Source organism: Parasteatoda tepidariorum, chromosome 5, assembly GCF_982258835.1.
Source record: "Parasteatoda tepidariorum strain Cologne lab strain chromosome 5, Ptep-v5.0, whole genome shotgun sequence".
Taxonomy (NCBI): Eukaryota; Metazoa; Arthropoda; class Arachnida; order Araneae; family Theridiidae; genus Parasteatoda; species Parasteatoda tepidariorum.
The window spans coordinates 7,946,343-7,973,635 of record NC_141759.1 but is presented as its reverse complement, the minus strand read 5'-3'; the positions used below and the strand labels follow the sequence as shown (position 1 = coordinate 7,973,635).

Here is a 27,293-nt window from a genome sequence, read left to right as displayed (position 1 = left end):
AATATATTTTTAAAAATTATTTTATACAATTTAAGCCATAAACAAATTTGATATTATTCTCTTAAGCAAAGTTTTGACAACTGTTTAAGTAGTATATCTTATATTCAGAAATATAATCTGTTTACAGGTCGGTAAGTTTATTTTCTGATTTCTCTTATAATTATTATCTGAGGATAATTATTATTTTTTTGAAATATTGCATTTACTCTCATAAAGGAATTCGTCCTGAGGAGAACATTCATGTTTTTCTATTAAAAAAAATTTCTACTTCATTTATTTTATAATTTTTCGTGTTTATATATATATATATATATATATATATATATATATATATATATATATATATATATATATATATATATATATATATACACTGGATTACTCCAATTTTCCACTAGTTTGGGGGAAAATTTCTACTTGAGGTAGCTAAGTCAAACAAATAAGAATTTTATAAAACTTTTATTAGCATTTAAGAACAAGACAGTTTTAAGTCCAATTTTATTTAAATGCCATTACAATTTATGCTAATGATCTTAATCAATCCATATACAGGGCTTCCTACTTTTGGGATGGACTTTTTTGGTAAAATCTCTCCTAGTGTTTGATACGTTTATGTTTTAATCTATGATTCTTCATTTTGTAAATTTGGCTTAAGGTTATTTTCACCATCACTGCATGTAACTGATTGAAACGTTCATGTGAAACGTCACTTAGTCCAAGCTTACTCGTGGTGCAGCTTTTGATATGTTAACAAAATTACCAAAAAACCAGATAACTTTAATAGTCTAACGCTCTTTACTGTATTTTAGATTGAAATAAAAGGATTAAAATAAATTTTTATTGATTTTTTTACATCGGTTTTCATGCTACTGATCTGAAAGTCAGACAAAAATCTTAAATTTTGATAGTTGCAGTTTTTGATTGGCTTGATTATTTTTTATAATGATTGAGGTTATGAAAAATGGGCAAGTTTGAGCTCCTAAATATTTTTCCCTTCCCTCAAGAAAATTTTAAAGTTCAAGGTAATTTCTTTAAAAGTGAAATATAAGTATATTTTAAGGGGTTTATCTGAAGAAAACAACTACACCCCAAAGTTTTGTTTTGCTATATTATTAGTATATTGCTGTGACTCGTTACCATTGGACATGCTTGCTTTTGACAGTTATGCTCCGTCAAAGTTATTAAACAATTCAGTATGGGTGTTGTTGATTTTTCCAGATAAACCCCTTAAAACATACTTATATTTCTCTTTTAAAGAAATGACTTTGAAGTTTTCTACAGGGGGTGGGGAATTTTTTTAGGGGCTCAAACTTACACAGCATTCATTTTCATGACCTACTTTAATATAAAAGAAATCAAGCCAATCAAAATTACAACTATCCCACATTGTCTGAAGTTCTGACTCTTAATGGTAATCTAAGTAAGGTGACGTGACTAAAAAAATTGAGGTTCTAAACATGAGATTATGCATTAAGTACAAAAGTGATATTTTTATTACCTTCACAGTTGTGAATCATAGTTCGCTTGTCAGAGTAAGGTTGGATAACGCCAACTGACGAGAATCCTTTTCCGCATTTACATTCAAAACTGTTAGTCCCATCATTGAAAGTTGTGCACTCCTTTTGTTTACCACAAGTCCCATCTTTAATAACATCTTCGCATGGATCAGCAGGTGTAAATTTACCTACATTAAGATGAATTCTATATAAGTATACATATAATGAAAAATTTTATCTAAAAATGGATTTCATAACTGCTTTACTTTTGAAATATAAAAATATTAAATTATCAAAATTGAGAAATTTTATTTTACAATTTTGAGTGAAAAGATAAATGTGACCAGACAAGAAATATTTTTAAAAGATGAGTATAAATGCAGCTGGAATAAAAGGAAAATCTGTGCAAATTCTATATTATTAAAAGTAGATTCATTTCGAAAAGGGAAGTATATAAAAATACTATTTGTATATAATTACTATATGATTGCATCTACAATTAAGTCAAAATATGTGTAGGAATGCCATATAAATGTAATTACATCGTAAACAAAAGGGATATATATATATATATATATATATACAGATGGGTGACAAAATAATACGAACACCTGTGAAATATCAGAAAATCTTTATTAATAGGGAGTTGGACCACCCTTTGACTTAATTACAGATTTAATACGACGTGGGATCGATGCATAAAGGTCATGGACAACGTTTAAAGGAAAATAAAGCCCTTCCTCTTGCAAAGCGGTCTCTAATTCCAAAAGATTTGATAGAGGTGGGAATCGGAAACGAAGTTTTGACTCTAAATATTGCCACAAATGCTCAATAATATTTAAGTCCGGAGACTGAGGGGGCCAGGCGAGATGCTCAACTTCATTGTCATGCTCTTCGAACCATGTTTGAACGCACCTAGTGGTGTGGATAGGGGCGTTGTCGTCATGAAAAATCGGTCGCTCTCCAGAGAATACAGTCTGTACAAAAGGATGAACATGATCCGCTAGAACGCTTAGATAGTCATTAGATTTGATTCTCCCATGCAGACATACTAGCGGCCCAAGACCACGCCAAGTTATCGCACCCCCAAACCATAATGGAGCCACCTCCATGTTTCACAGTTGGTAAGAGGCATTCAGGATCAAACGCTTCTTTGGGTGATCCCCAGACATAAACGCGTCCGGTGGTCTGAAATAAGGTGAAGGATGATTCTTCGGACCATATTACCTGCTGCCACTGCTGTGGGGACCAGCCTTTGTGACCTCTACACCACTGACGGCGCTTGATAGCATTGGTTGCTGTCACCAAGGGTTTATGAATTGCCACTCTCCCATAAATGTTCGCTGCATGAAGTTCTCTTTGAACAGTTCTTGTTAAAACGGGGTCCTGAAGATGACTGTTCATGTCTGATGTTATCTCGGATAACGATTGCTTGTGTTTTCGAGCTACTGCGAGCTGCAAGACACGTTTATCCCTATCATCAAGCTTTGACTTTCGGCCACTGTTTTGCACTGAAGACTTCGTCTTACCTTCTTTCATGTATGCTGTCATAACGGCAGATACAGTACTTCTTGCAAACCCCAAAAGGTTTGCTTTTTCTATCACCGATGTTCCACTTAAACGAGCCCCAACAATCATCCCTCTTTGGAATTCTGACAGGTCAGACATTTCACCTTATAAAAATTAGTTAGATAAATTAATGCAACACAGGTGACTAATGTTGAGAGACTGATAGCTTCCTCTTCACGCTTACTAGGTGGCTGACTTCTGTTGCAGGTGGCGCGGCTGTACTGCAGGTGTGAAATAAGTCACACTTTTTCACAGGTGTTCGTATTATTTTGTCATCCATCTGTATATGAATGTTATATAAATACAGTAGCAGCTAATATAAAAGGGAAATATGTTGGCATGTTATATACATATACAGTATATTTCAGGTATAGCAAGAACGCAGCATTTCTTTACCTTGAGTGGCTTCACTCTTATCCAAAATTAAATGAGGAGGCATTAAGCATTTGTTATTTGTTCCACCAACACATGAGGATTGATCTGTTAAGATGTTGATTTGGTCTCTTGGATCTGAATTTAACTGTATTTCTATCAAGCAATTATAGGACAAAGTTTTCATTCTGAAAAAAAAAATTTTTTTTAATGTATTGAGAGCTTTACTGTTATAGAAGTTTGTGTTCTTATAATTATTTATAACACAGGAAAAAATAGGTATTTTAGTCAAAAGCAGTTTCCCAGTCAATAGTACTACTAGATTTTTGGTGGGAAAGCTAACTGTTACAGAAGGCATTGCCTGTACTACTGTCTTAATAAAGAAGGCGATATCTCTACTGGTTTTTTATTGCAGATCTAGTTTAGAAATTCAGAATTCAAGACGGTTACTTTTTGAAACAAGTATAAATATTAACATGGAGACAACACTGCCTATTTGCGTAGCAATATTATATTTGCAGGAAAAGTTTTCTTACGAGGGTGGATCAAATATAAATGAGACTTTTCTAATGACTACATATTAAAATATTGTTCTCAAAAAATGCAAAAATGTTGTTTCTCTACAAAATTTCCGTAAACTTATACACATTTTTTCCGACCTTAAGGATTTTTTTTTATCTCGGTAGCATAAAAAGAAGTTGGCCTTGTAGTGAACCAGTTGCACACAAAATCTTGATTTTGATAAAAATCTGTCACCCTTCCCTCCTAAACTTTTTAAGGGGTTCAAATAAATGGTAGTCTGAAGGTGCTGAGTGCAGGCTATATGAAGAATGCTCAACTGTTTCTCAAAGTAATGCCAACTTTCTACGCTTTTTGTAAAAATTGCAATTTTAGCTAAGTTTATCTTTTAATGTATTAATTTTTTATGCATACATTTGAACTTATTTTTCCACACCACTGTATAAAAAAATATCATAAGCAATGCCACTTTCTTCCAGTTCTTTCATAGTGAGGCTTTTAAAATGTTGGCAAAACTACTAAATATTCTGAAAGTCCACCACTCTGTAACAATTTTACAAAAATCCTAGTAGTTGGCAGGTCAGGTGATGTCTGCAACTTTTGTTTCGTTACTGCGGCTTACGAGGTGTCCTGATGAGCATGAGTCGCGTTTCTTGGACCGATGGGCTGGTGCGTTTTCTGTAAAATTTCACAATAATAATTTTCTTTAATTGTTCATGAGGAAAATCAATGTACACAACACCTTGTGAGTCCTTGAAAACACATGTGAGTTTCTCAGCTGCAAATCACTGAGATTTTGCTTTGAATTTGTTTTTATGAGAAATTGCTAATTTTATTTTATCTAAAATTATTTCCGCTTATTAGATCAAATTTGTCACGTTCTCAATGAAGCTTGTTTGAACCTATGATGATACTTACTCGCAACTTACGATGTCAGAGGAATGATAATTTTTTCCAAGTAGAGTTACCATCTGAAATAAAAATAAAACACTATATAAATAAATTTTCATCCAGTTGTTAATTGTTGATCGATATACACTGAAGAGCCATTACATTATGACCACCCTGCTAATAACATGTAGGACCCCATTTTGCCCTCAAAACTGCTAGCACCCGCCGTGGCAAGCGGCATTGATTCCACAAGGTGCTGATAGGTAGTCTGAGGTATCTGGTACCAAGCGCTCACCAACTGGTCCTGCAATTCCTTCACATTGCGGTCCTGCAATTCCCTCACATTGCGGTCCTGCAATTCTCTCACAAAACTAGGGGGTAGCGTAGCAGCATAAATTTGGTTTTCCAAGTAGGACCACACATGCTCTATTGGATGAACGTCAGGTGAATTTGGGGGCCAAGACCTGACTTGAAAGTCACTGGAATGTTCCTCGAACCAATCCATGACGATTCGACCCTTATGACATTTTGCATTATCCTGTTGGTAAACACCATCCCCCGCAGGAAAAACTGCTGCTATGAATGGGTGAACTTGGTCTGGAACTATGTTCAAGTAGCTTACAGACGTCAGGGATTGTTTTATGAGGATTAGGGGTCCTAATGTACCCCATGAAAGCATTGTTCCTAGGCGAGAAACCATGAAAACTTGGGCGAGCCCATTGTTATAGATGGAGTGTGGTCACAATGTAATGACTCTTCGGTGTATATATTACATTATAAGTTACTACTTATAGCTTCAAGCTTACTATTTTGCAATGACACAAGTTTGTGAGAAAAATCATTGTCCTCGGTAATATCTCATGTGACAAACATTTGATTTTCTGCTTATTAGATAATATAAAGGTAAAAAAAAAAAGAACCATTTGGCCGGTGCCTTCTTAGGAACAACTCTATCACTTTGTATTTGCAGACAGAAACTCACAATTGGGTGTTAAATACAGTTTGTGAAATTTAAATATCACTATCTTGACTGTGAAATAATTGTTGTTCAAGCAAATTTTTTGTACTAGAAAAACCCAAACTTAATAATTTCTAATTTTGAAATGCAGCATGGAACACTGGTGTCTTTTTCTGCGTGAATGTTAAAATCTTACAAATACTGCTCACTTTCTACCAATAATTTTTTCAATATGCAGTTATTGAGATGTAAGACAAACAGCTAATAATCATTGAATTTTTTTTAATTAACAAAATCAATTTTTATAAACTTTTGAATATGCATAAAAAAAATTAAATTTTCGGATTTTACATTTTGGTACAAATATAACTTCTGTTATCTTGCAAAATTTTTTCAGTATTTCTAAGACTGTTTTTTTATAATTAAAAATAACCAAAATGTATTTTCTTGTACCTAGAGCGTCAGAAAAAATACATAAAAGGAACACCGTTGTTTAAAATATATAAGCATACCTGCCAACAATCACTCTTTTCGAGAATGGATTTTCCAAGTGGTAGTAAAACAATTACCGAAAAACTATCTTCCTCAAAAATATATTTATATTTGATTTATATAGGTTGATATATTTATATAGGTTGAAATTCGCTATTGTAGGGAATAATATGCTTTTATATATTTTTTGTAATTATTTATATGTAGTGCTGGTCAAACTGATTTAAAATTATTATTATAATTCAAAAAGTTTAGTGAAATAACATGAATTTCGCTAGCTCATATGAAAATAAAATCGTCCGGGAAAACCGGAAGAGTTGGCAGCTATGTATAAGCTGTCCTATCTATGTTAAAGGAAAAAAAAATGTACGAACGTATCGAAAACCGATTGCTAAATGATAACAATGAGCCAGCCTGAGATGCTATGAATGAGCTTGTTGAAAAACAATGAAAAACATTTTGCAGCTAACATTTTGTGAGTTATACCAATAATGACGTTTTATCGGATTTTAAAAACATAACATAAGTAATTGAATCAGAACTAAAAAATAATATAGATATTTTGCCTTTTATATCGATAAACATACACCAAAATTAACGGGGTTTATAGAAATCGCTGAAATAAATGATATAATCATGATCTCATTCCCAAGTAGCAATTATACTAATAACATTCTTTCACTTACTGCATCTCTTAAATCCTTTTGAAGAGAACTGTAGTTTATAATTTCTTTTTCATCAGAATTCTGAGAAGGCGCTGCTGATTGGACAGCGTAAAATTGTTTCGATATTGGCAAATATCCTAAGTAAGATGCTTGAGCTAAATAAGAAAATCAAGAGAAATCATAGTCAAAATTATAATAAGATTTTTAATTTCATAAATTTAAAAAGAAAATATTTTATGAATGTCAAGACTAATTCAACCCTCATCAGCTTGAAGTATACAAATTTATTTCTTTAATGTGATCTCAATTAAATTACAAATTAGGTAGTTTTGTTGCTAATAGTTAATACCTTTGTACTATTGATACTTTTTTGCGTAAAATAAGCATATCCAAAAATAGCTTTGATTATGCTTGCGTGCATAAATTTTATTTCAAACTACGTAATGGTATAAAAATGAAATCATCAACACCTACTAAATATATATTTTATTTTATAACCGTTATTGAACAGCGGGCCCAATTTTTTTTTGGGGGGGAGGGGGCTTACGACTACTAATGTTCAACTCCATTGCCTTGTAATTTTTAAGTCAATTCAGAAGACAAGGGAACTACTGGATCAAGTATTCAGAGAAATCTGCCTTCAGCGTTTTGAAGGAACAAACCCGTATTTGCGTTACAATGGTTAAAAACCACCCAAGGTTGGACTGACGCAAGGGGATTTTAACCCGAAATACTTTCACCGCTGAGGATCAGCACTGTACTCGGTGTGGGATTCATATCGACCAACCATCCCTGGGATAAGAACTCGGTTCACCTCGATACGAATTCCGTATCCCTCTTGCACCGACCACAGTGCTGACGTGAAATATCCTCAGTGGTAGACGGATCATGGCTCAGAGTTCATTTGCTGTCTGACTAACTGTGGGTGGTTCTTCTGGTCTTCCTCTCCATGTAACGCAAATGCTGGTTAGTTTCATCAAAAAGTTCTCCACGAAGGTAAATTTCTCTCAATACCTGATCCAAGAGTTCAATTGTCTTCTGGATTGGGATCAAAATTACAAGGCTACGAATTTGAACATTAGTAGTAGAGAACCCAAAAATTGGGACGGTTATAAAATAAAAATAAAAAGTATTCAATCAGTTTTTAAGAACTCTTCTCATTAGTAATTCGTTAGATTCCGAAAGCATATTTTTTACCCCACTTAAATAATAATTTACGAGCAGTAATGCTAGATTATTGTATACTTTATAACTGATAAGCAATTCTTGGATATTAATGATCTAAGAATTCTTATAAAATGCCTCTAAAATGCAAAAATAAAAAAAAAATTAAAAAAAACTCTAAGAAGCAGTCAAATATGATTCTGAAATAAAAGTTAATATCCTCAAAAAATCTCGAAAACGTGTTTTATATTAGTTTTTTTACAAGGAAAAAATTATAAGGGAATTTTATTTTATAAATTTAACAAAAAATATGGTTATAGTTGAAATAAATATGAAAATTATAAATAAAATAAATTCCTGTTGAAGATGAATAGGAATTTATTAATTTTTGTAACACTCCTTAAGAACATCAAAATAACATTGTATTATGAGATGTTTTTTACTGTTTTTTTTTTCAAATACAAAGAATATCTTTAACTAAAAAGTAAATTTTTATACTATGAAAAACTCTAGTAAACGTCAGCTTTCATTACAGGAGAATATTTAAAATAATAAAATGTGAAGCAAATGTTACATTAATTTATAAATAAAAAAAATTATTCCCCAAGCAAATTGCTTTTTAAACTAAAAATACATTGATATAAAATTTTCAAAATTCATAAAAAATGATTAAAAAAAGAGCAAATCTCAAAAGTGTAAAAAGTATTTAAAATACCATGTATATTGAATATCCATATATTCAATATACATGTGAATCTTTTCTTTATAATGAAAAATATAAAGGAAAAAATACCCAAAAAAGAAAAAAAATGTCATTTGTCATCATCCTAGCGGTGTTAAGTATTTTTAAAATAATGAGGGTAGTTTTTGTGGATAAAAATAACATTTGTCATCAACATCCAAGCTGTGTTAAACATTCTAAAAATAATGAGGGTAGTTATTGTGAATATAAATAGCATTTGTCATGAACATTCTAGCTTTATTAAGTATTCTAACATTAATGAGGGGAGTTATTGGGGATAATTCATCAAAAAAATAGTTAAAGAAGGCGAAAATCACAAAAATGTAAAAAATATTTAAAATACCCTGAATTATGTTCTATAATGGACGAAATAACCAAATATGCAAAAATAGCATTTGTCATCAACATGGTAGCTGAGTTAAGAATTCTTTATGGATTTATTTATTTATGGATTGAAAATTCCAGAGAAAAACGAAAAAGAGAATTTTTTTATCGTCTTACCGATTTCAGAGCATCTACCATCTGGTCCAAAACTTAGCATAGGTGGACATTTACATTCGTCCAGTTCACATGTAGCCGAACGCAATATACAATCCTGCTTGAATGATTCAATCTTACATTTATCTAAAATGAAACAAAATAGAAGACATTTTAATGTGGGTAATAGACATAATTAAAAAAAAATATTCTTATAATCCTATTTAGTATAGTTTCCATTAACCTCTTCGAGACCGGTAAGTGAAATAAGCAAGCTCCGGGCGGCGGCAATCAGAGTAAAAAAGAAGAAAAAAAAACAGGTAGCCAAACTATTTTTATAGCAGTTTATTTGCGGGAGAGGTAATAATCGTTTGCCCTGATTAATTCCTCACTATTTAGTTCAAATTAAAAAATTATGTGGTTACACTTTTAATAAATATGAATTAGACGCGTTAATTAAAATTAAAAGCAGAAATAAATCTGTCAAATTAGCCAAGCAAAAACTTACGCTACAGCTTTTTAATTTTTTCCCTCCTGATTTTCACTCCGAACGATTACACACATGACTCACCCTTCCAAGAAAGGTTAAGTGTGTTTTCTAAGAGTTAACCAAAAAAACTTTCTAATCAAACAGATGTCCGATATAAGAAAGTGTGAAAATTTGGGCAATCTTTAATTCACATAACTAGTTAAGAATTTTACCTTTTTATTTACGTTTTCTCTATAACCAAAAGAATCTTCCAACCAAAGTGTTGTGGAGAGCAAAATTATTGTTAACTTATTTTTTAAATCACAGATCAATCAGTAAAGAGTCTTCTTCTCTTCTTCTTATATCCTAAAGTCAGTCCAGGTCGAATAAACCGTTGATTTTAAGCATGTCGATAACAAACAGAGAAGACGATTAGATTTCTTCTCTGTTGAGTCCAAGATATATTTGGGAGTAGCCTGATGAAACTGTCATATAGAACAATGGGGAAAGATTTTCTCTCCACCAGAAAGTCTTAGACATTTCTGGTGACCGCTAGCGATTTTTGGTAGATCTATCTGCCGAAAAGGAAAGAGGTAATCCTGGTTCAGCCGCGACTGTTGGGAGGCAGTGGCCAGTCTCTTTAAACAGCATATTTGTTTTTGATAAAATGAATATCTATAAATGTTAGTTTGGTGGTATTAGAAGTCTGTTAACAGCAACCTTCTTTGGCGAGTTTGTCAGCTATTCCGTTGCTTTAAATTTCCCCATGTAATGTCACCCACTTGCTAGCTTTATATAGAAAAACTGGGCAGCGTCCCCTATCCCATACATCATGAAATTAAATACATTGAGGTAAAAGCATTTTGAATTTAGCAACATCGGGGTAGCTATAGTGATGGCACCCAGTGTATACATATTTCGTGATGTTGTTTAGTAAATATTCTTTCTAGTGATAACAAAGGTTATGCATTCTTATTTTATAAACAAAATTCAGATCGCTACCACTGATAATTATATTTCGCGCTAACCTCAAATGCTGAAAATTATACACACGGTTTTAGATCGCATTTGAAATTCCATTTTTAAATTTTAATCGGAACTAAGTGTTTTAGTGAAATTTGTTAGGATAGCAATAATAATAATTGGTTAAATTCATATTTTGATTTAAAAGAATTGTAAAAAAATTTAGTTTTCGATTTTAAATGTTTTAATTTTATTCTAAATGTGCTATCATACATCTTGTTATCCCGTCTTTCCCTTTTTGTCACTGATTGTCATAATTTCTTGAAACAACCTCCCTTCTATACATGGTAAAATTTGTGAACGGCTCCTAAAGTCATTATTTAAGCAAAGTCTAATCAAAACTTTTAATCGGTAAAATTTTTTTTAATATAATTAAATCATAACAGAATGCGGTGCACGACTTACCTACGCATTGGCCATTTTCATCAAATTCCTGACTTTCCCTGCATCGGCATTGATAACCTTTTTCAGAATTGAAATCTTCAAAACAGAGTGCGTTCTTCCCGGTGCAATCATTATTACCTCCTTCTTCGTGACACATCTGTTTTCCTATTGATTTAAATGAATGGCATGGCATTAAAGCATTTAAGAAGTTTGCTGTTTTAGCTACCATTTCAGTTTCATAAAATATTTTAATCAGGAAAATATAGAACTTAAAACTATTCTTAGTAACAATAGTGTTTAATATTTCTAAAATTTATATCCATCTTACTTCGACATGTTACTCCATCATCGTTGTAAGCATACTTCCCTTCACATTTGCATTTGAATCCCAGTTTAGCATCCGCTATACATTGATCGTTGGGACATAAACCAGGAGGCAAAGCTTTCTCGGTACATCGATCTATAAAACAGTAAATCGATCTTTAAAAGGTTCAACATTTATTTTAATTATAAACTAAATTTTTTCCAAATAATTAGTATTGTTTCGTAAATGAATGGTAGTTTTTTTAATCTAAAAGCAACCTTACCAACACATGTGAGTCCCTTTGCAGCATAAGTTGGGGGACAAAGGCATCTCTCAGATTTATTCACTTTTACACATGCTCCCACACCGCAATCCTTTTTGCATTTTTGCGATTCATCAGTGAGTTCTGAAATGAAGATAAATATACTCAAAGCATGCTCGAACACTAATTACAGACTACATTTATGAATAATGTGTTCAAGGTGGCCGCAACCAGGAAAAGGGAAATAAATGTTTCATATAGCTGTGAGAAATCTTAAAATTTTCAATACTAATTTTCTGTTAGGAATTGACTTAATCAATGCCTAAGAGAGATTGATGCATCATATTTTCGACTTTAATAACATACGCACAGCTTCCCCATACTTTCTTAGCTCAAGTTTTACCTCATATTTTTCATATCATGGTTTTATCACCCTACTGCATATAACTACACAATCAGAATTCAATGATCCACACGAATACTCCTTTATTTCATTTAGATTCCACCCCCTCATCGAAACACCACAATGTTCAGTTAAAAATGAATAAGAAAAAAGGACCAGATATTTTATACAGTTGAGTTCTATCGAGGACCATCTCCTGAACCAAGTCCTAGATGCGGAGAATTTCATCCTTCAAGTCGTTCACTGATTTTCCTGAGGATATTCTTTTGTATCATCTCAATTCATCTACAATATGACTTTCCCAGTTTAAGTCATAACAAAATCGAAGAATCAGTTAGTGGCTTTTCGAAACCAAATACCGAGATGCTCTCAATATCCGAGAAAAACTAGATTGTTGAGTACTTTGAAAAAAGAATCGATTTACTACTAGCATAAACTAGGTATAATTAAAATGGTTTTACTACCAGCTTTCCATCTTTTCCGTCTTGCTGGCACCCCTGCTTCAATATAACAATAGAATCTGTAACCAATGTTAACTACAGAAATATATTATGTTGATTTGTGATATTTATCAATGGATTTTGTTTATCAGCTTCATCATTCTTACATTATTACCACAGTATTAGGTACCTACACTATCTGGTAAATAGTGTACGGACATCTGGTTGTTATAATGGTTGAAACATAATGGTGTGGGGTTTATATCGAGGTTTGACCTGTGTCCGTTTGTTCCTGTGGTTGGAAACATGTACTCTAGGATGTAAGTGGATATTGTGGAAAATGCTGCACTCCCAACTCTATAGAAATATTTCGGAGAAGGCCCACATCTCTTCCAGCGGAATAACTGCTCAATTCACACATCGAGGCTTGCACAAACGTGGTTAAAAAAATGGGTGTTCAAAATCTGGACTGGCCTTCTCAGAGTCCCGATCTAAATCCCATTGAACTCATTTGGAAAGAATTAGAGTGCATATTACGCAGCCAGCCACGTTCACCATCCTCACTGCAAGCACTCACTTCTGACGTGATGGAAGCCTGGAAGTCAATTCCTATGGCCACCTATCAAAAACTACAGGCTGTCATCGATGCAATAGGGGGACCAACATCATATTAATTTGTGCTCGCCCTGAGTCACGTTCTACGTTAGGACGCTCTGAGTCCATACCATTGGGTGTCCGTACTTTTGGCCAGTAACCACTGTAATCATTACCACAGTACCTTTTGTACCAAATGTCATAATAAATTAAGGCTCATTTGCGTAAATATTTGTTATGTAACTTTTGACAGACACACCAATTTTTTTTAAAGTTTAAACATACATATTCCTTTTAATTACACTTTTATTTTTTTAAATATATTTCATGAAACAGTCAATGAGATCAAGTGTTAATGACATTGCTAATTGATTTCATTAATGTTAAACTGCAATAAAACAAAACAAGAATTAAGATAGAATAATGGATTTAATATAATAGTGAATCTAATAACTAATTAATAAAAGGAGGATTATTAAGAATAATTTTTGATCAAAGGCGAGCTGTAATAGGAACAAATGCTTTTTGTATTTTAAGAATATAACAATTTATTATAACTATTTTAAAAAAAATATATGAATTTCAATACATACTGCAGGTTTTCTTGTCAGACTGCAATGTATATCCAGGATTACATTCACAGGCTTCAGTTTTACTGTTGCAGACTTGCTGACAGCCTAGTAATCCAGGAACAGAACACTTGTTTACTGAAAAAAAGAGAAAATAAATATTGATAAAATATTTACTAACTTAAACAGTCATGTGTAAGAAAAATTATTAGTACAAGCAACATTGTTAGATAGGCCAGCAAAACCCAACTTATCTCGTACCATTCCCTGTTTCCTTAACATGTTTTAAAAATGATATAACAAAGCCTACTTTGTGATTATATATATATATATATATATATATATATATATATATATATATATATATATATATATATATATATATATATATATATATATATATATATATGAGGGTAATTTTTAAAGTACGAACTGATTACGTATCGTGTCGGCGTATCTTGTCAAGTGCCGTCAGTTTTTAGTTATAAAAACTCTTGTCAAGTCTGTCACTACACCGCCATTACGTTTCACGTATCTGCCGGTGATTTATTTATACTATTCCTGAGTATACTATTTGGTTCGTCACCATCTCAATAAAATATCCTGTCGATAGTGAAGTGTGTTCACTTATTTTCTTTTTAAATTAAACAAAAATCTGCTTAAATTCACCGGTTGAAGTTTATAATGAAGGTGTAATGAATGGTGGGAATGAGCGTAAATGGCGTAATCTTTTTAATAAAGGAAAGAACAAATGTTTCTGACGAAGAACTAGCAGAACGACCTAATGTCATGAATGGGAAGAACTGGATCATTCATCATACAGCCCTTACTTATCTCTACCAACACACTCACTTAGCACTATCAGACTTTCATATATGTTTGAAATACTTAATGAATTTCTTAGTAGTCAGAGCTTTAAAAACGATGACGGATTGAAAGAATTTTTTTAACTGGTTTAACTTTCTGAAGGAATTTTTTTTTTTTTTTGATGATGGGTTCTTAAAGCTGGTATCCGAATTGACGAATGTTTCAATGGTAATAGTAACTCTCTTGAACAAAAAATAAATGCTCATATTTTAGTTCATGATACATTTCACTGTTCTTAAATTCAGTTTCTTTTATTCCATTATAAAACGGTCCTTTTTAAAAATGACCCTCGTATACTGCCGTGAAATTGAAAAAACAATGTAGGTGCTCCACGATTGATTCCGAGGTAAGTGTCTTGACAACTATTTTCTGCTATTGCTAATCCTCTGAATTCTAAAACGGAATGTCAAAAATCTAGTAAAACAAAATTTATTTTTTCAACACTTTTTTGCAATATTTAGTTTACCATAAGAAAGATGTGAATATAAAATTTTCAATTTTAAAACTTTTTGCGTAACAGTATATATATATATTATATATATATATATATATATATATATATATATATATATATATATATATATATATATATATATATATATATATATATATATATATATATATATATATATATATATATATAACCTCGCTAACTCGAACCTCGATTTCACAAATTTTTCGATATCTCGAAGAAAGAAAAATTTTTAAGAATAGAAAACCAATTCTCATAATGATAAACTTTTTTAAAAAAAAATAATTTAAAGAAATTTTAAGAAACGTAACAACATTACATTTTTGAAAATGAGTGGTGAAAGTGCTTGCGTAGACGAAGAAGTTTGTGAAGAATTTAGGAAGAAAACATGCTTGATCGTGAAGGATTACGACAAAAAAGACGTGTTCAATGCGGATGAAACTGGACTTTTTTTTAAATGCACTCCAGACAAAACCATGCATGTAAAGGGTGAAGCATGTCATGGAGGCAAGAGAAGTAAAGAGCGTTTAACTTTATTGTTTTGTGCAAATATGAATGGAACAGAAAAGTTAAAACCGTTGAAGATAGGGAAATCGAAAAAACCAAGATGTTTCAGCGGCATAAAATTATTTCCTTTAGAATATGAAGCTAATCGAAAAGCTTGGATGACATCAAACCTCTTTGAAAGCTGGCTTAAAAATTTAAGTAAGAAAATGAAAACAGAAAGACGGAAAATTGTGCTTTTCATCGCTAACTGTATGAGGCTACAGTACCATACCAGAAATGGAAAGCATAAAAATTGAATCTCTCCCACCAAACACTACCTAAAAACTTCAACCACTCAATCAGGGCATCATCCAAAGTTTTAAAGTAAAGTATTGTCATCAAGTGGTTAAAAAATGTTGTCCGAAATGGAAAATGGGGTTTCACCATCCGGTGTTAGTGTTCTACAAGCTATGCGAATGGCTGATGAGGCATGGAATGATGTGTACAATAATAAATGGCTTCAAGAAGGCTGGATTCATTAAAGATCACGAAAGTAGTCAAGCAATCAATATCATTAATTCTGCTGAAAACTACACCAAAAGTGATTGGGACAGATTGACCGGACTCATGACGCATGATGACAAGGAATTTCATGACTTTGCAAACGTAGATGATGCAGTAACAATGTGTGGTCAGTGGGATGACAATGATATCATCGCTCAAACGAAAGCTTCTTGTGAACTATCAGAAGAAGAGGATGAGAAGATCGAAGATTTACCACACAATGTTACTAACAAACAAGCGCTTTCTGCAGTGGACACTAAGGAGATTTATTGAGAGGCAGTCGAATATGTCAGAGGAGACATTTAAAGCTTTAGTCCACTTAGAAAGTGTTATAGACAAACTTTCTTACACATTTCTAAAGCAAACAACAATGGAATCTTTTTTTTTTAATGAAAGTGTAGAAATTGGTTTTAGAATAAATATAGAATATTAAATAAGGTATTTCAAGTGCATTTTTCTTTATTCTACCATCCATAACATGTGGTTTTCGATAATTCGAATTTTCGATATCTCGAATTTTTTGGAATATATATATATATATATATATATATATATATATATATATATATATATATATATATATATATATATATATATATATATATATATATATATATATATATATATATATATATATATATATATATATATATATATATATATATATATATATATATATATATATATATATATATATATATATATATATATATATATATATATATATATATATATATCATTTCTTCAGTTTATAAACTCCAATTTTATTTATACATTACCTTTTTGGCATGTTTTGCCATCAAATGTGAAACCATGTTTGCAGCTACACTTCACTCTCCCGGGTTCATCTAAAATATCTTCACAAATTTCATTCTCTCCACAAGGATTTGATGAACAAAAGTCAGCTGCAACAATTTAAGTATAAGTTAATTTTAAATCTTTTAAAAATATTGCGGCATTGAATATTTTTTTCTTGAGGGAGTTCTTTTTCTAGATATAAGGCAAAATATTATTTTCTTAAAATTGTATAGTTATTTTTTCCCTTGAAAAAGTGAGCTATGAAGATAATTTTGAAGTTGGTGTTAGTGAATAGTTGAAATAGATGAATTTCGTTAGTAATGACAGAAAATCGAAATTAATGGAAAATAATATTTAGACTGCTAGGGATGTGACGCCTGGTGGCAGATTGGTAACGCATCGTCGTTCCAGAAGTCCTTGGTTCGATCCTCGGGCGAGGTTGATTCAACCTTTCATCTCTTCAGTGGGTCGATTAAATAATTTCCAAGCATGCTTGCGAACTATACACAGTGGGTTCTACGTTAGGCTGACCACCCAACCGCACATCTGCTCTTGCATCTCAGAGCCCAATAGCCAAGAAAACTGAGATGGGTACAGAGGGTCTTGGCCATCTTTGGACTGTCGATCCACTGAGTTTTGCTTAGTTTAGTTCAGGATGGGGTTATTCTTCACGCAAGAAATGTAAACAACATATGTTGAAAATAAAAATTGCAGGCAATGTAAACTGGGTATTTAATTTTTTTATTTCTTAAAATAATGTAGAGATAGAGTTGCTAAATAAAAGAATGTCGCGTCAAATAAACATTTTAAGTAGAATAATAAAGATCAAATAATGATATTAATAAGGGCATGCTGCAAATTCTCCGTCTCCTGCCTGGTTAAATACTAATCAAGAAATGGATAATCAGTGGAAGTTTTGAAATACGGAAAGAGATCCTTTATGTTCGATTTATCGAAAATGATCAATGTCAAAAGTCATGCCAAATGAGCCGATTCTTCGATAACTGTAAGGAAAAAAAACACTCAGTAGGGGAGAGGAGGTCACATGTGAACAAATATTTTTATTTCTTCATTTTTCAAAAAATATCATCTATTTCTCACAGTAAAGAAGTCCGTATGTTTAAATAGTCTTTTCTTTGTCTTATGGAATTTTTTGAGATTTTTCAATAAAATATTTCTTTATTTTAGGATATTTTAGAAAAATGAGTTCGATTATTCGCATGTGCCCCTATTGGGGGCACATGTGAACATGCCTGGGGCACATATGAACAAGATTAAAAACACAAAGCAATCATCATATTTCAAAGAAAAAAGTCTTTAATGTAACAGATATAGATACGCATTATACTGAAGAGATTGTAGCATACTGTGTGAATTTAAATTGTATACAACAGTACAGTCAATAAGAAAATAATTTTTCAGCTGTACAACAATTTTTCCGCTGTTGAGTTTTTCGCAACTTCATGTTCCTCAGGAGTTGTAATGGGCCTTTTTCTTTCCTCTCTAATACTCTTTCATGCTTTTTTTTTTTCATTTTCTGTATCTTTTCATTTGTAGCTTTAGCAATTCTATCTTTCTCAAGTGTATCAGTTAAAATGCGCAATCAACCATTTAATAAAAAATTAATAAATTAATTATGGAAAATTATTAAATAATAATTTTAAATGCATACATATTTTTTAAACTTAAAATATCATGAGGATAATAATCTTAATACTATGTAGGGGCACATGTGAACTGTTTACATCTGCCCCAGATGTTTTGTTCACAAGTGCCCCATCATCCTTCTTAAACCTAATTTGAAAAATAAAGAATTTTTAATTGAGTAAAAAAAAAATAATTTTCATAAACTTACCTGATTGTTCATATAATGGTCTGCAATAGTTAATTTTAGTTTATTAGTTGATTTATACTATGCTTTCACTTGAAGAAGCGAGTGATTATAATATATACAACACCAGCTGATACAAATAAATTGTCAGAAGAGAACAACACAATGTCTCATTGTTCTGAAAGTTTTGCAGAGAGGTAAGACTAGTACTGCCATCAATTGAAAATTTTTCAAGATTTTTTATTTCAAATCATATAGGTAAAACATACCACCATGTTCACATATGCCCCCTGTTCACATGTGCCCCGCTCTCCCCTATATCTTTAACCAGTATTTGATGCAAAGTTTCTCATTATCCCAAAGTTGAGTTAAATGAAAGATCATTTTATTTTAGTAAAACCGTAAATTGTGACGTATGATCGAGAAATACTTCCAAGGTGCAACTAACTGTAGCAAATTTATGTAAAAAGGCGCAAAACTTTGACGGTGACTGTAAACAGATCGATATTTGTTTATGACGCCATGTTTTCTTTACAACTCGGTCTCGGGGTATCGGGATGACTTATGTATATAGTTTCAAGTATAAACTTATTTAGGCAGGTAAATGTTTTATTCACATTAATTAAAGTTCATTTCTTTTATGTTGCCTTTTTAAATTTGGCTGGAAGTATAAAATAGTTAGAGGTTTGTCATAAGATTACCTACTTACGATAAATAGTTTTGTTAAGGTAAATAGCAACCTTGGTCTGCATTTGAGGGATTTAAAAATACCTACTCTTGGTACAACCCTCTATTGATACTTGAAACTAGTGAGAATACCAAAATATGGTAAAATTGAGCTCCATTTTATGAAGCAGAGAAAAAAGGGCAATAAAGAGAATAAAGAAATATTTGAAAATATATCATTATTATAATGGCATAACAGCAATAGCAAACCTTTAGAATGAGTTAAAAAACATTACTTATGGAAAAACGTTTTTTTAGTTACCTTAAAACGTGGAATTTAACACTTCAGCTGATATGACCAAGAAATCGGTGAGCCTTGTGGTCGAAAGTTCTAAGTAAATTTTAAGTTCGTTTAGTACATAGATTCTCAACCTTTTTAACGTTGCCGCCCCCCTAAGGAGAAGAAAAAAATTCAACGCCCCCCTGTGTGTTGTATAAGACGAACCCCCTGTATAAGACGCAATTTTTTCTGCATTAAATTTGTTTGATTTTTTAAAAAAAAATTTGTGTGCAAGTTAACTTGATACTTTTCAACCAGTAGGTAATCGCGGTCTATTTGTTACAATTAAAATAAGTATGGTAATGAAAAAAAAATACCACGAAGAAACCTACGGTTAAAAAAAGTCACTTATTCTTAATTAGATAATTAAAAAAACACCCAAAAATAGTTTTTCTACTCTAAAAAGTAGTATCAAAGAAACAATCAACTAACAATGTCAGGGGGATGATTTTGCTTGATAATTCAGAGTATGTTTCTTAACGTTCGGTTTAATATTTTTAGTGCGGTAAAGTCGCAAGCCCCCGCGTTTTCTCTATTTTGTGACTAGATCAGTCATTGCACTGAATCTTTGTTCTGCAATGTAAGAGCAAGGGAAGGCAATAGTCCAAAGTCTAGGGTAGAGGTGACAAATGTCGCTTTGAAGCCAAACTTCTGTGAGACGATCACTATTTCAAATTTTCATTAGTTGAAAGTTTGACCACTTCCTCCTGAATCTAAACCTCTGCTGTTTCAATATTCACAAAAGGGGTCATAACCCATTGAGGGACTTCAAGGGACAAAACATCGTTAGAACGGTCAGAAAATTCCATGTGTAAAGACTCAAGGTGTTGACAATATGTTTGTGTATCATCGACAGAATTTTACCATTCATTTTAAGATCCGATAAGATTGGAAATTGGCTAAACACATTCCGATCAAAATTCTGCTTTTTCAAAATGATTTTCTTTAGAAAGAAAGAAACAACTGATTTTGTAGTGATCAATATGTAAACTAACACCACTAAAGTTTCTAAATAAATCCGTTATGTATGCAACGTCTCTTTTAAATTCTCGCAATCTGTCTCTCAGAGCTCCATCTCTGTCTTCCATAAAAAGGATTCTAATACCTTGGATTTGGAAAGTCAATGAATCTTGATGTGTAAAAACAAGCGATTGAATTCTTCATTGTTTTTCTTAGACAGTTATCTGAATAATCGATCTTTGAAAGCATTACTGCGAATTTTGTTCACAGCAGAGATCGACATATTGCAATGACTGATGCAAACGGTTGCTGAGATTTTTTTCAACTAAATACTGTCTGTGAATCATGCAATAAAAATATAAAATATGAGGTTCCTCCCTCTCCAAAAAGACGATAAACCCACTATGTCGACCCACCATTGCAAGAGCTCCATCAGTGGCAACAGATGTAATATTCGCAAAAGGAAAGTTCTTTTTTAAAAAATAATCTTTGACAGCATTAACAATAGATTCACTTTTGGTACCTACAATCAAGCTTCCTTCAAAATGCATCTTTTGAATAGTTTTTCCTTCCTTGACAAATCGGACGTGCTCCAATAGTAAAACCTCATTACTTGGCAAGGTTGACTCAGAAACTTGAAGGGAAAATACGTTGGATATCAAATGTTTGCATAAGGAAACTCCAACGTCTTCAGCCATCTCACCAATTCGTCGTCGCACAGTATCGATGATTAATGTGATATTTTTTATTACATTGAATGCGGCTGAATGGTGCAAAACTGTTTCTAAAACTTCCTTTATGCTGGCAGTACTTTGCTGATGGCATGGAAGATTCCCAGATTTAGCAATTAATTTTGATATATTATTAGAGGCTACGTCGCATCGTCGCATTTTTTTTGATGAGGTTGCTAGCAAGCCTGAGACAGAAGGTGCCTTCAGAAATTTATCCTTGATGTTGTTTGCGGAAAATGGTAAATATTTATTTCGTTTGTCAAGGCGAATTTTTGTCAAATGTTTCTGCAAGCGGGAAGGTTTCATTGCCTCATTAGATAAAAATTTGTTACAAAGTATATAGTACATGCGTAGTTGAGAAAACAATGGATGAAAATCAACTATTTCTCAAAATTAATAAATAACTTACGATAAAGAAATAATTCACTCTCGTACCTGGCCAAATAAACAATGAAATGAAATCGAAACAAGGGGGAAAACGGAAAGGAAGAGCACGAAAACCATCATAAGAAACATGGGTCAAATCAAACATTCATACTAAAAAAGCATGCATTTCAATGATCACCAAATGACTTGAATGAGTCAGAGGCAAAAACCTGACACATGCGCTGTACTGGTACAAATTGGAGAATATGGGTAGATTAAGTTCATTTTATTGTTGGTACAAATTGTGAATCAGATAATCTTCATTTATTATATTAATTTAATCTTTTTTTCTTCAATATCAATTTCAGGTTAATTTTATTTATCTAATTAATCTCAATTTAATAATTTCATTTTTTAATTTTAAATTTGAATGAGAAAACATGCTCATCGCCCCCCTACTGCCCTAAACAAGCTTACTGCCCCTGAGGATACTCCCACCCCCGTATCGCCCCCGTTGAGAAACAGTGGTTTAGTAAATTAGTCTCAAACAGGTATACCACGTTAGAGTCATTTGGAGTGGTTTAAAAAGCTTGTAGCCATTACCTTAAAATTCTTCGATACTATGCCATTACAGAAGAAAGAACCGAAAAGATAATTACTAAACACAAGGTGACCGAAAAGCTAACTTAAGATCCATTAGTCTTTGACGACTCGTTCTCTTTTCTGGAGATTTTTTTTTATCTTGGTTGCAGTTGGTTGCAATTATAAGATATCATTACTTTTAAATTTTTTTACTTGAACTATTTTTCTTTTATTTAAGAAAATGCCATACACGAGAGCGGGTCGTTAAACGTCACTGGATCGGAAATTCGCGACTTGGTAGTAAAAGTTTTTCTGCAAGGAATTGAATGAAAGCGGTTTCTTAATTGTTGAAAACTATATAAGCAACAATTGAAATTAATATAAACAACTACTGAAAAAAGTGCACATGAAAAGTGCAATGGTCTTCACGCTTTCAAGTTTTAGCTGTTTTTAGAACCTTTTATATTTAAGCATGTGAATATCCAGGTGTCTAAATCGTACTTACGAATGCAGTCTTGTTTGTCATTCCTCTTGAAATTCTCCATGCATGCACAAGCCCCCATTTTACATTCTTCAAACGGTTTTGTGCATTTGATGTCCATAAATGGGCACTTGTCAATATCTGGAATAAAATTCAGAAAAATAAAATGAAAAACACAGTTCTCATAATAATTTTTGTATATTCCGGCATTTTTATTTCGATGATCTCTTATTTTTCGTAGGTTAATGTTTATTGGCTAATCAGAAATTTCAACAAAATTTGTTCCATTAAATATCTAGTTGAGTTCAATAGTTGATATATACGAACGTGTTAAAAAGAGAAAGTTAGAGGCAATAATACTTCTTAGAAGATAGGCGGATCTAGATATCGATACAAAGAGCATAGAAAGTTACTAGAATGCTTGAAAAGATGTTATGCGACTGAAAATTTTTTTAATCTCAAAATAAACTTTTAAAAAAATATCATAAAATGTATATTATAAAAAAATATATTATAAACATATATATTTTCAAATTGCAGAGAAAATAATAAGTTATATTAAATTCAATAATATGTTTTGTGTAAAACTTTGTCCAGACAAATATTTGTAATTAAAATGATTCTCAAATATTGGGAATACATTTTTCGTATTATTGATAAATTGTTAATCTCTTTAGCGAAAATAATTTTATGTATAAATGTTCTTGTAATGTTTTAATGTATAAATGTTTTTAAGTGACAGTCTTTTATTGCATGATTCTTGGCTTAATAAATTAAATTTTTATTGGGTTTTTACTCAATACTTCTTAATAATACAAATTCTTATGTGATACGCCATTTTGTTATAGTCAGGCCGTGTCGAGCCTTTTAAAGAGTTTTTTTAAAAAAGCTCGATTTTTAGTTTCTAGCTTTCAACCGTTTTTTGAAATATTTTGTTGAATTCGGAGCAGTTGGTATCTCTGAATATACGTTTCGTTCTTAACGGATAGCATATAAAATATAGACCGGGATGTATTAACTTAAAAACTGAAATAATAAAACAAGTTAAACGTTGTTGAAATTGCAGACAAATCCTTACTTTCACATTGCTTCGTTTCATAATTGTAATATTGATCTGTTGAGCAGTCACAATATCCGATTCTTGTTTTGAAATCAAATCGGCATTTTCCAGCTTGGCACTCGGATTTTCCAAATCCTTCTGAGCACCAATAACTATCTCCACAGTCCGGTCCACCAAATGGATATTTGCATATACATCTTTCTTTTTCATCTTCCATCACACAGACTCCAAGATTTTTGCAGTTGTTTTTCTTACATAGTTTGTACTCTGAAAAGATGCAGAATTAATTATTTGAATAATTTTGTTACGTTGTTATTGTTTTAACAATTGCCAATACCAACAAGTATGCTATGGGAATCTATAGCAATTTGAAGGCAGTGGTTGAGTTTCTTGTTTTTCAGTGTCGTCATTTATGGCCAAGAATTCGACTTTAGCCACACACACACGTGCCACAGCCCGTTTTACAGGGAAGAAAAATTCATGCTCCATTGAGTAATTCACAAATTTTTATTTAATGATCAATCTTCAAATCAGAATCTCCTGAGGAATTGATTTGTTATAGGGACTTAGAGGACTTTTATTCTGACAGATTTAACGTGCATCAGTGTTCCAAATGTTATGCTTTTCAAAAAAGTGTTTTAGTAGTGGAAGAGTAAAGTCGATGAAATTGTGATTGTACGTTGGTGTTTCGTAAAAAAATTAGCCAACAATTCGAAACACTATCAAAATGCTAGAATGGTAGAAATCACATAAATCTCGATGAGCTGCTGCGAAGCGGCATTAACCGATTCATCTGTATTAATAAACCGATGATGAGGAGTAGTGAGGAGGAATGGAGATGGGAGGAAGAGGGGGTGCTCGTCACCAAAAAAACGAGAGGGGGTTCGTGTGACATGGGCAATCAAGAAATGTTGAATGGCATGGGGTATAATTAAATGACAATATAATCATAAACAATATAAAATAAGATAATCATGAAAATTATGATGATCGATATTATTAAGGAAGGTCTGAGTTAAATATAAAATATATATGTATATATGTTTACAACGTACGATAATCAACCCAATTTGAATAAAATATAAGATAAAAATAAAATAGATATATAAAATAATCAATGAGAGAAAATTATGTCGTGAGCTCTATTACAGTGGTGACCCAGGCGTCCTGGTTGAATAACCACACTAGTCTTATTCCTCGGAGACGACCCCTTGGGGTTGTATCAAAATGCTAACAAGCATTACCATATATATATGTTTAAATTATTCAAATGTAACGGTGGTGAAAATCTTTTTAAACCATATTTATTTAGTTAGGGATAAAATATGATTGCACAAAATTTGCCACCATCCTAAATATAACCATTAAATATTCCTCGAAAACTGGAAGATATGGGAAATATGGTAGTTTAACAAACTACCATTCAAATTCGAGGCGCATTGATTCAAACAGCATTGACTCCATTCTCATTGTAAAAGAATAAGCGTCTTTTACTAGATACTGTTCGAAACATAATACAAAATTGTTTAAATCCTGCTAGTGATCTACATTCAGTCTTTGTACAATAATTTTATCTGCATTTATTGTAGAGACATCATTTGAAGCTATATATACTAGTATGTACGTATATCTGTGTGTGCGTGTGTGTGATATACGAAGATTTTATATACCTGATTTAGCGTTGCTAAGCAACGACAACAACAACAAAAATGTCCCGAAAAAGTACATGCAAATTTCAAACTACCTTATATAAAAACTCCCATCTTCAATTATATTAGTTTCCTGACAATATATTTTAATTAGAAAACTCTAAAACTTCTAAAAAAATATTATCAATAACTTACTTTGAGTTGTTGAAGAGAAACTTGTCTCCGATGTTGCCTGAGAACTTGACGTTGATTGAGAAGAAATGAACATAGATGAAGTAGACGATTCAAAGCCTGTTACTGATGATGAACCATGTGGAGTAGATTCAAATGGTTTGAATGACGATGAAGAATGGTTGGAGTCATCAGTGGTGTACGTTGGTCCATACGTAATGGTTGTATGATCAGTCAAATTTGTGTAATCAGTAAAATCAGAAATGTCTGATGAAGATGAAGAATAGTTAGAATCATCAGTGATGTTTGTAGGTTTATACGTAATCGTTGTATGATCCGTTAAATTTGTGACATCACTAGTGATAGTGAAAATATCCCGAGGTGATGACGAGGACACATATGTTGAGGATTTTGGTACAGGGCTTGTATCTTTCCAAGTTGATGTTTGCGTAATTGTAGATGTGATTGGAGAGGATGCTTCTTTTGTCGGAATAGTAGATGTGATTGGAGAGGATGCTTCTTCTGTCGGAGTAGTAGATGTGATTGGAGAGGATGCTTCTTTTGTCGGAGTAGTAGATGTGATTGGAGAGGATGCTTCTTCTGTCGGAGTAGTAGATGTGATTGGAGAGGATGCTTCTTCTGTCGGAGTAGTAGATGTTATTGGAGATGAAGCTTCTTTTGTCGGAATAGTAGATGTGATTGGAGATGAAGCTTCTTTTGTCGGAATAGTAGATGTGACTGGAGATGAAGTTTCTGGTGTCGGAATAGTAGATGTCTTTGTTTTTATAGTACTAGTAATAGTTGAATTAACTGTAGATGTAGCAGGAGAGGAAGTTGCTATTTCTAAAATATAAATATTCATATTATAGCTGTTATAATCTATAATAATATGTTTATAATTTAAAATAATTCAAATTAAGTATAGTAATTAGGTCTTTTGAGTTTTAGTCTTTTTAGACCCATACATTATTTTTGTCTTTCACTAGCTTTGTAATAATACACAATAACTTGTAGGTGATAAAAGAAAACATTTCAAATAGTAGTTTTCAGTTTTATTTTAAATTTAACGTGTCTGAGAAATGATATGCAACTAGAAACATTTTTTTTAAAAAAAGTGGCATAAAAAAGTGGCTTAAATTTATTATTTGAAAGAATCTCATAGTTTCTTAGTTTAATTTAAAAATTAAAATTTAAACCCTACTTTCGGATCTATTAATATGTTTTATAAGAGTTATGAAATATTTCTGTAGTTACTGACATAATTAAATACAGTTTCTTATTTCAATAATATAACTTTTTAAATTTTTCCACGGGCAAATCCGAAACTTTTCAAAACACTCAACGTACCAAATTTTAGGTACGTTGAGTGTTTTGGACACTTTGCTTCATAGGAAGTAACTGACAAAAACATGAAAGAACATTTCATTTGGCAATTAACAGCCATCCAGTAACCTTAAAAAGCTTTTGTCACCAAAT

At 32.0% G+C, this 27,293-nt stretch overlaps 1 protein-coding gene across 22 annotated transcripts in view; it reads right to left on the bottom strand.

Moving 5' to 3' along the window:
• The window catches only part of LOC107442536 (uncharacterized), a 287,072-nt gene that overhangs the window by 13,729 nt on the left and 246,050 nt on the right, over positions 1–27,293 (bottom strand). For all 22 annotated transcript variants that reach the window (XM_087163362.1, XM_087163373.1, XM_087163363.1 and 19 more), the window contains 13 exons: positions 25,842–26,660; positions 24,016–24,264; positions 22,962–23,078; positions 16,962–17,087; positions 13,818–13,931; positions 11,809–11,931; positions 11,550–11,681; positions 11,243–11,386; positions 9,370–9,492; positions 6,984–7,117; positions 4,875–4,927; positions 3,462–3,625; positions 1,499–1,684 (listed from right to left, as the gene is read on the bottom strand). In XM_087163362.1, the coding sequence (XP_087019488.1) occupies positions 1,499–1,684; positions 3,462–3,625; positions 4,875–4,927; positions 6,984–7,117; positions 9,370–9,492; positions 11,243–11,386; positions 11,550–11,681; positions 11,809–11,931; positions 13,818–13,931; positions 16,962–17,087; positions 22,962–23,078; positions 24,016–24,264; positions 25,842–26,660 (2,484 nt within the window). The remainder of the gene's footprint in view (positions 1–1,498; positions 1,685–3,461; positions 3,626–4,874; positions 4,928–6,983; positions 7,118–9,369; positions 9,493–11,242; positions 11,387–11,549; positions 11,682–11,808; positions 11,932–13,817; positions 13,932–16,961; positions 17,088–22,961; positions 23,079–24,015; positions 24,265–25,841; positions 26,661–27,293) is intronic.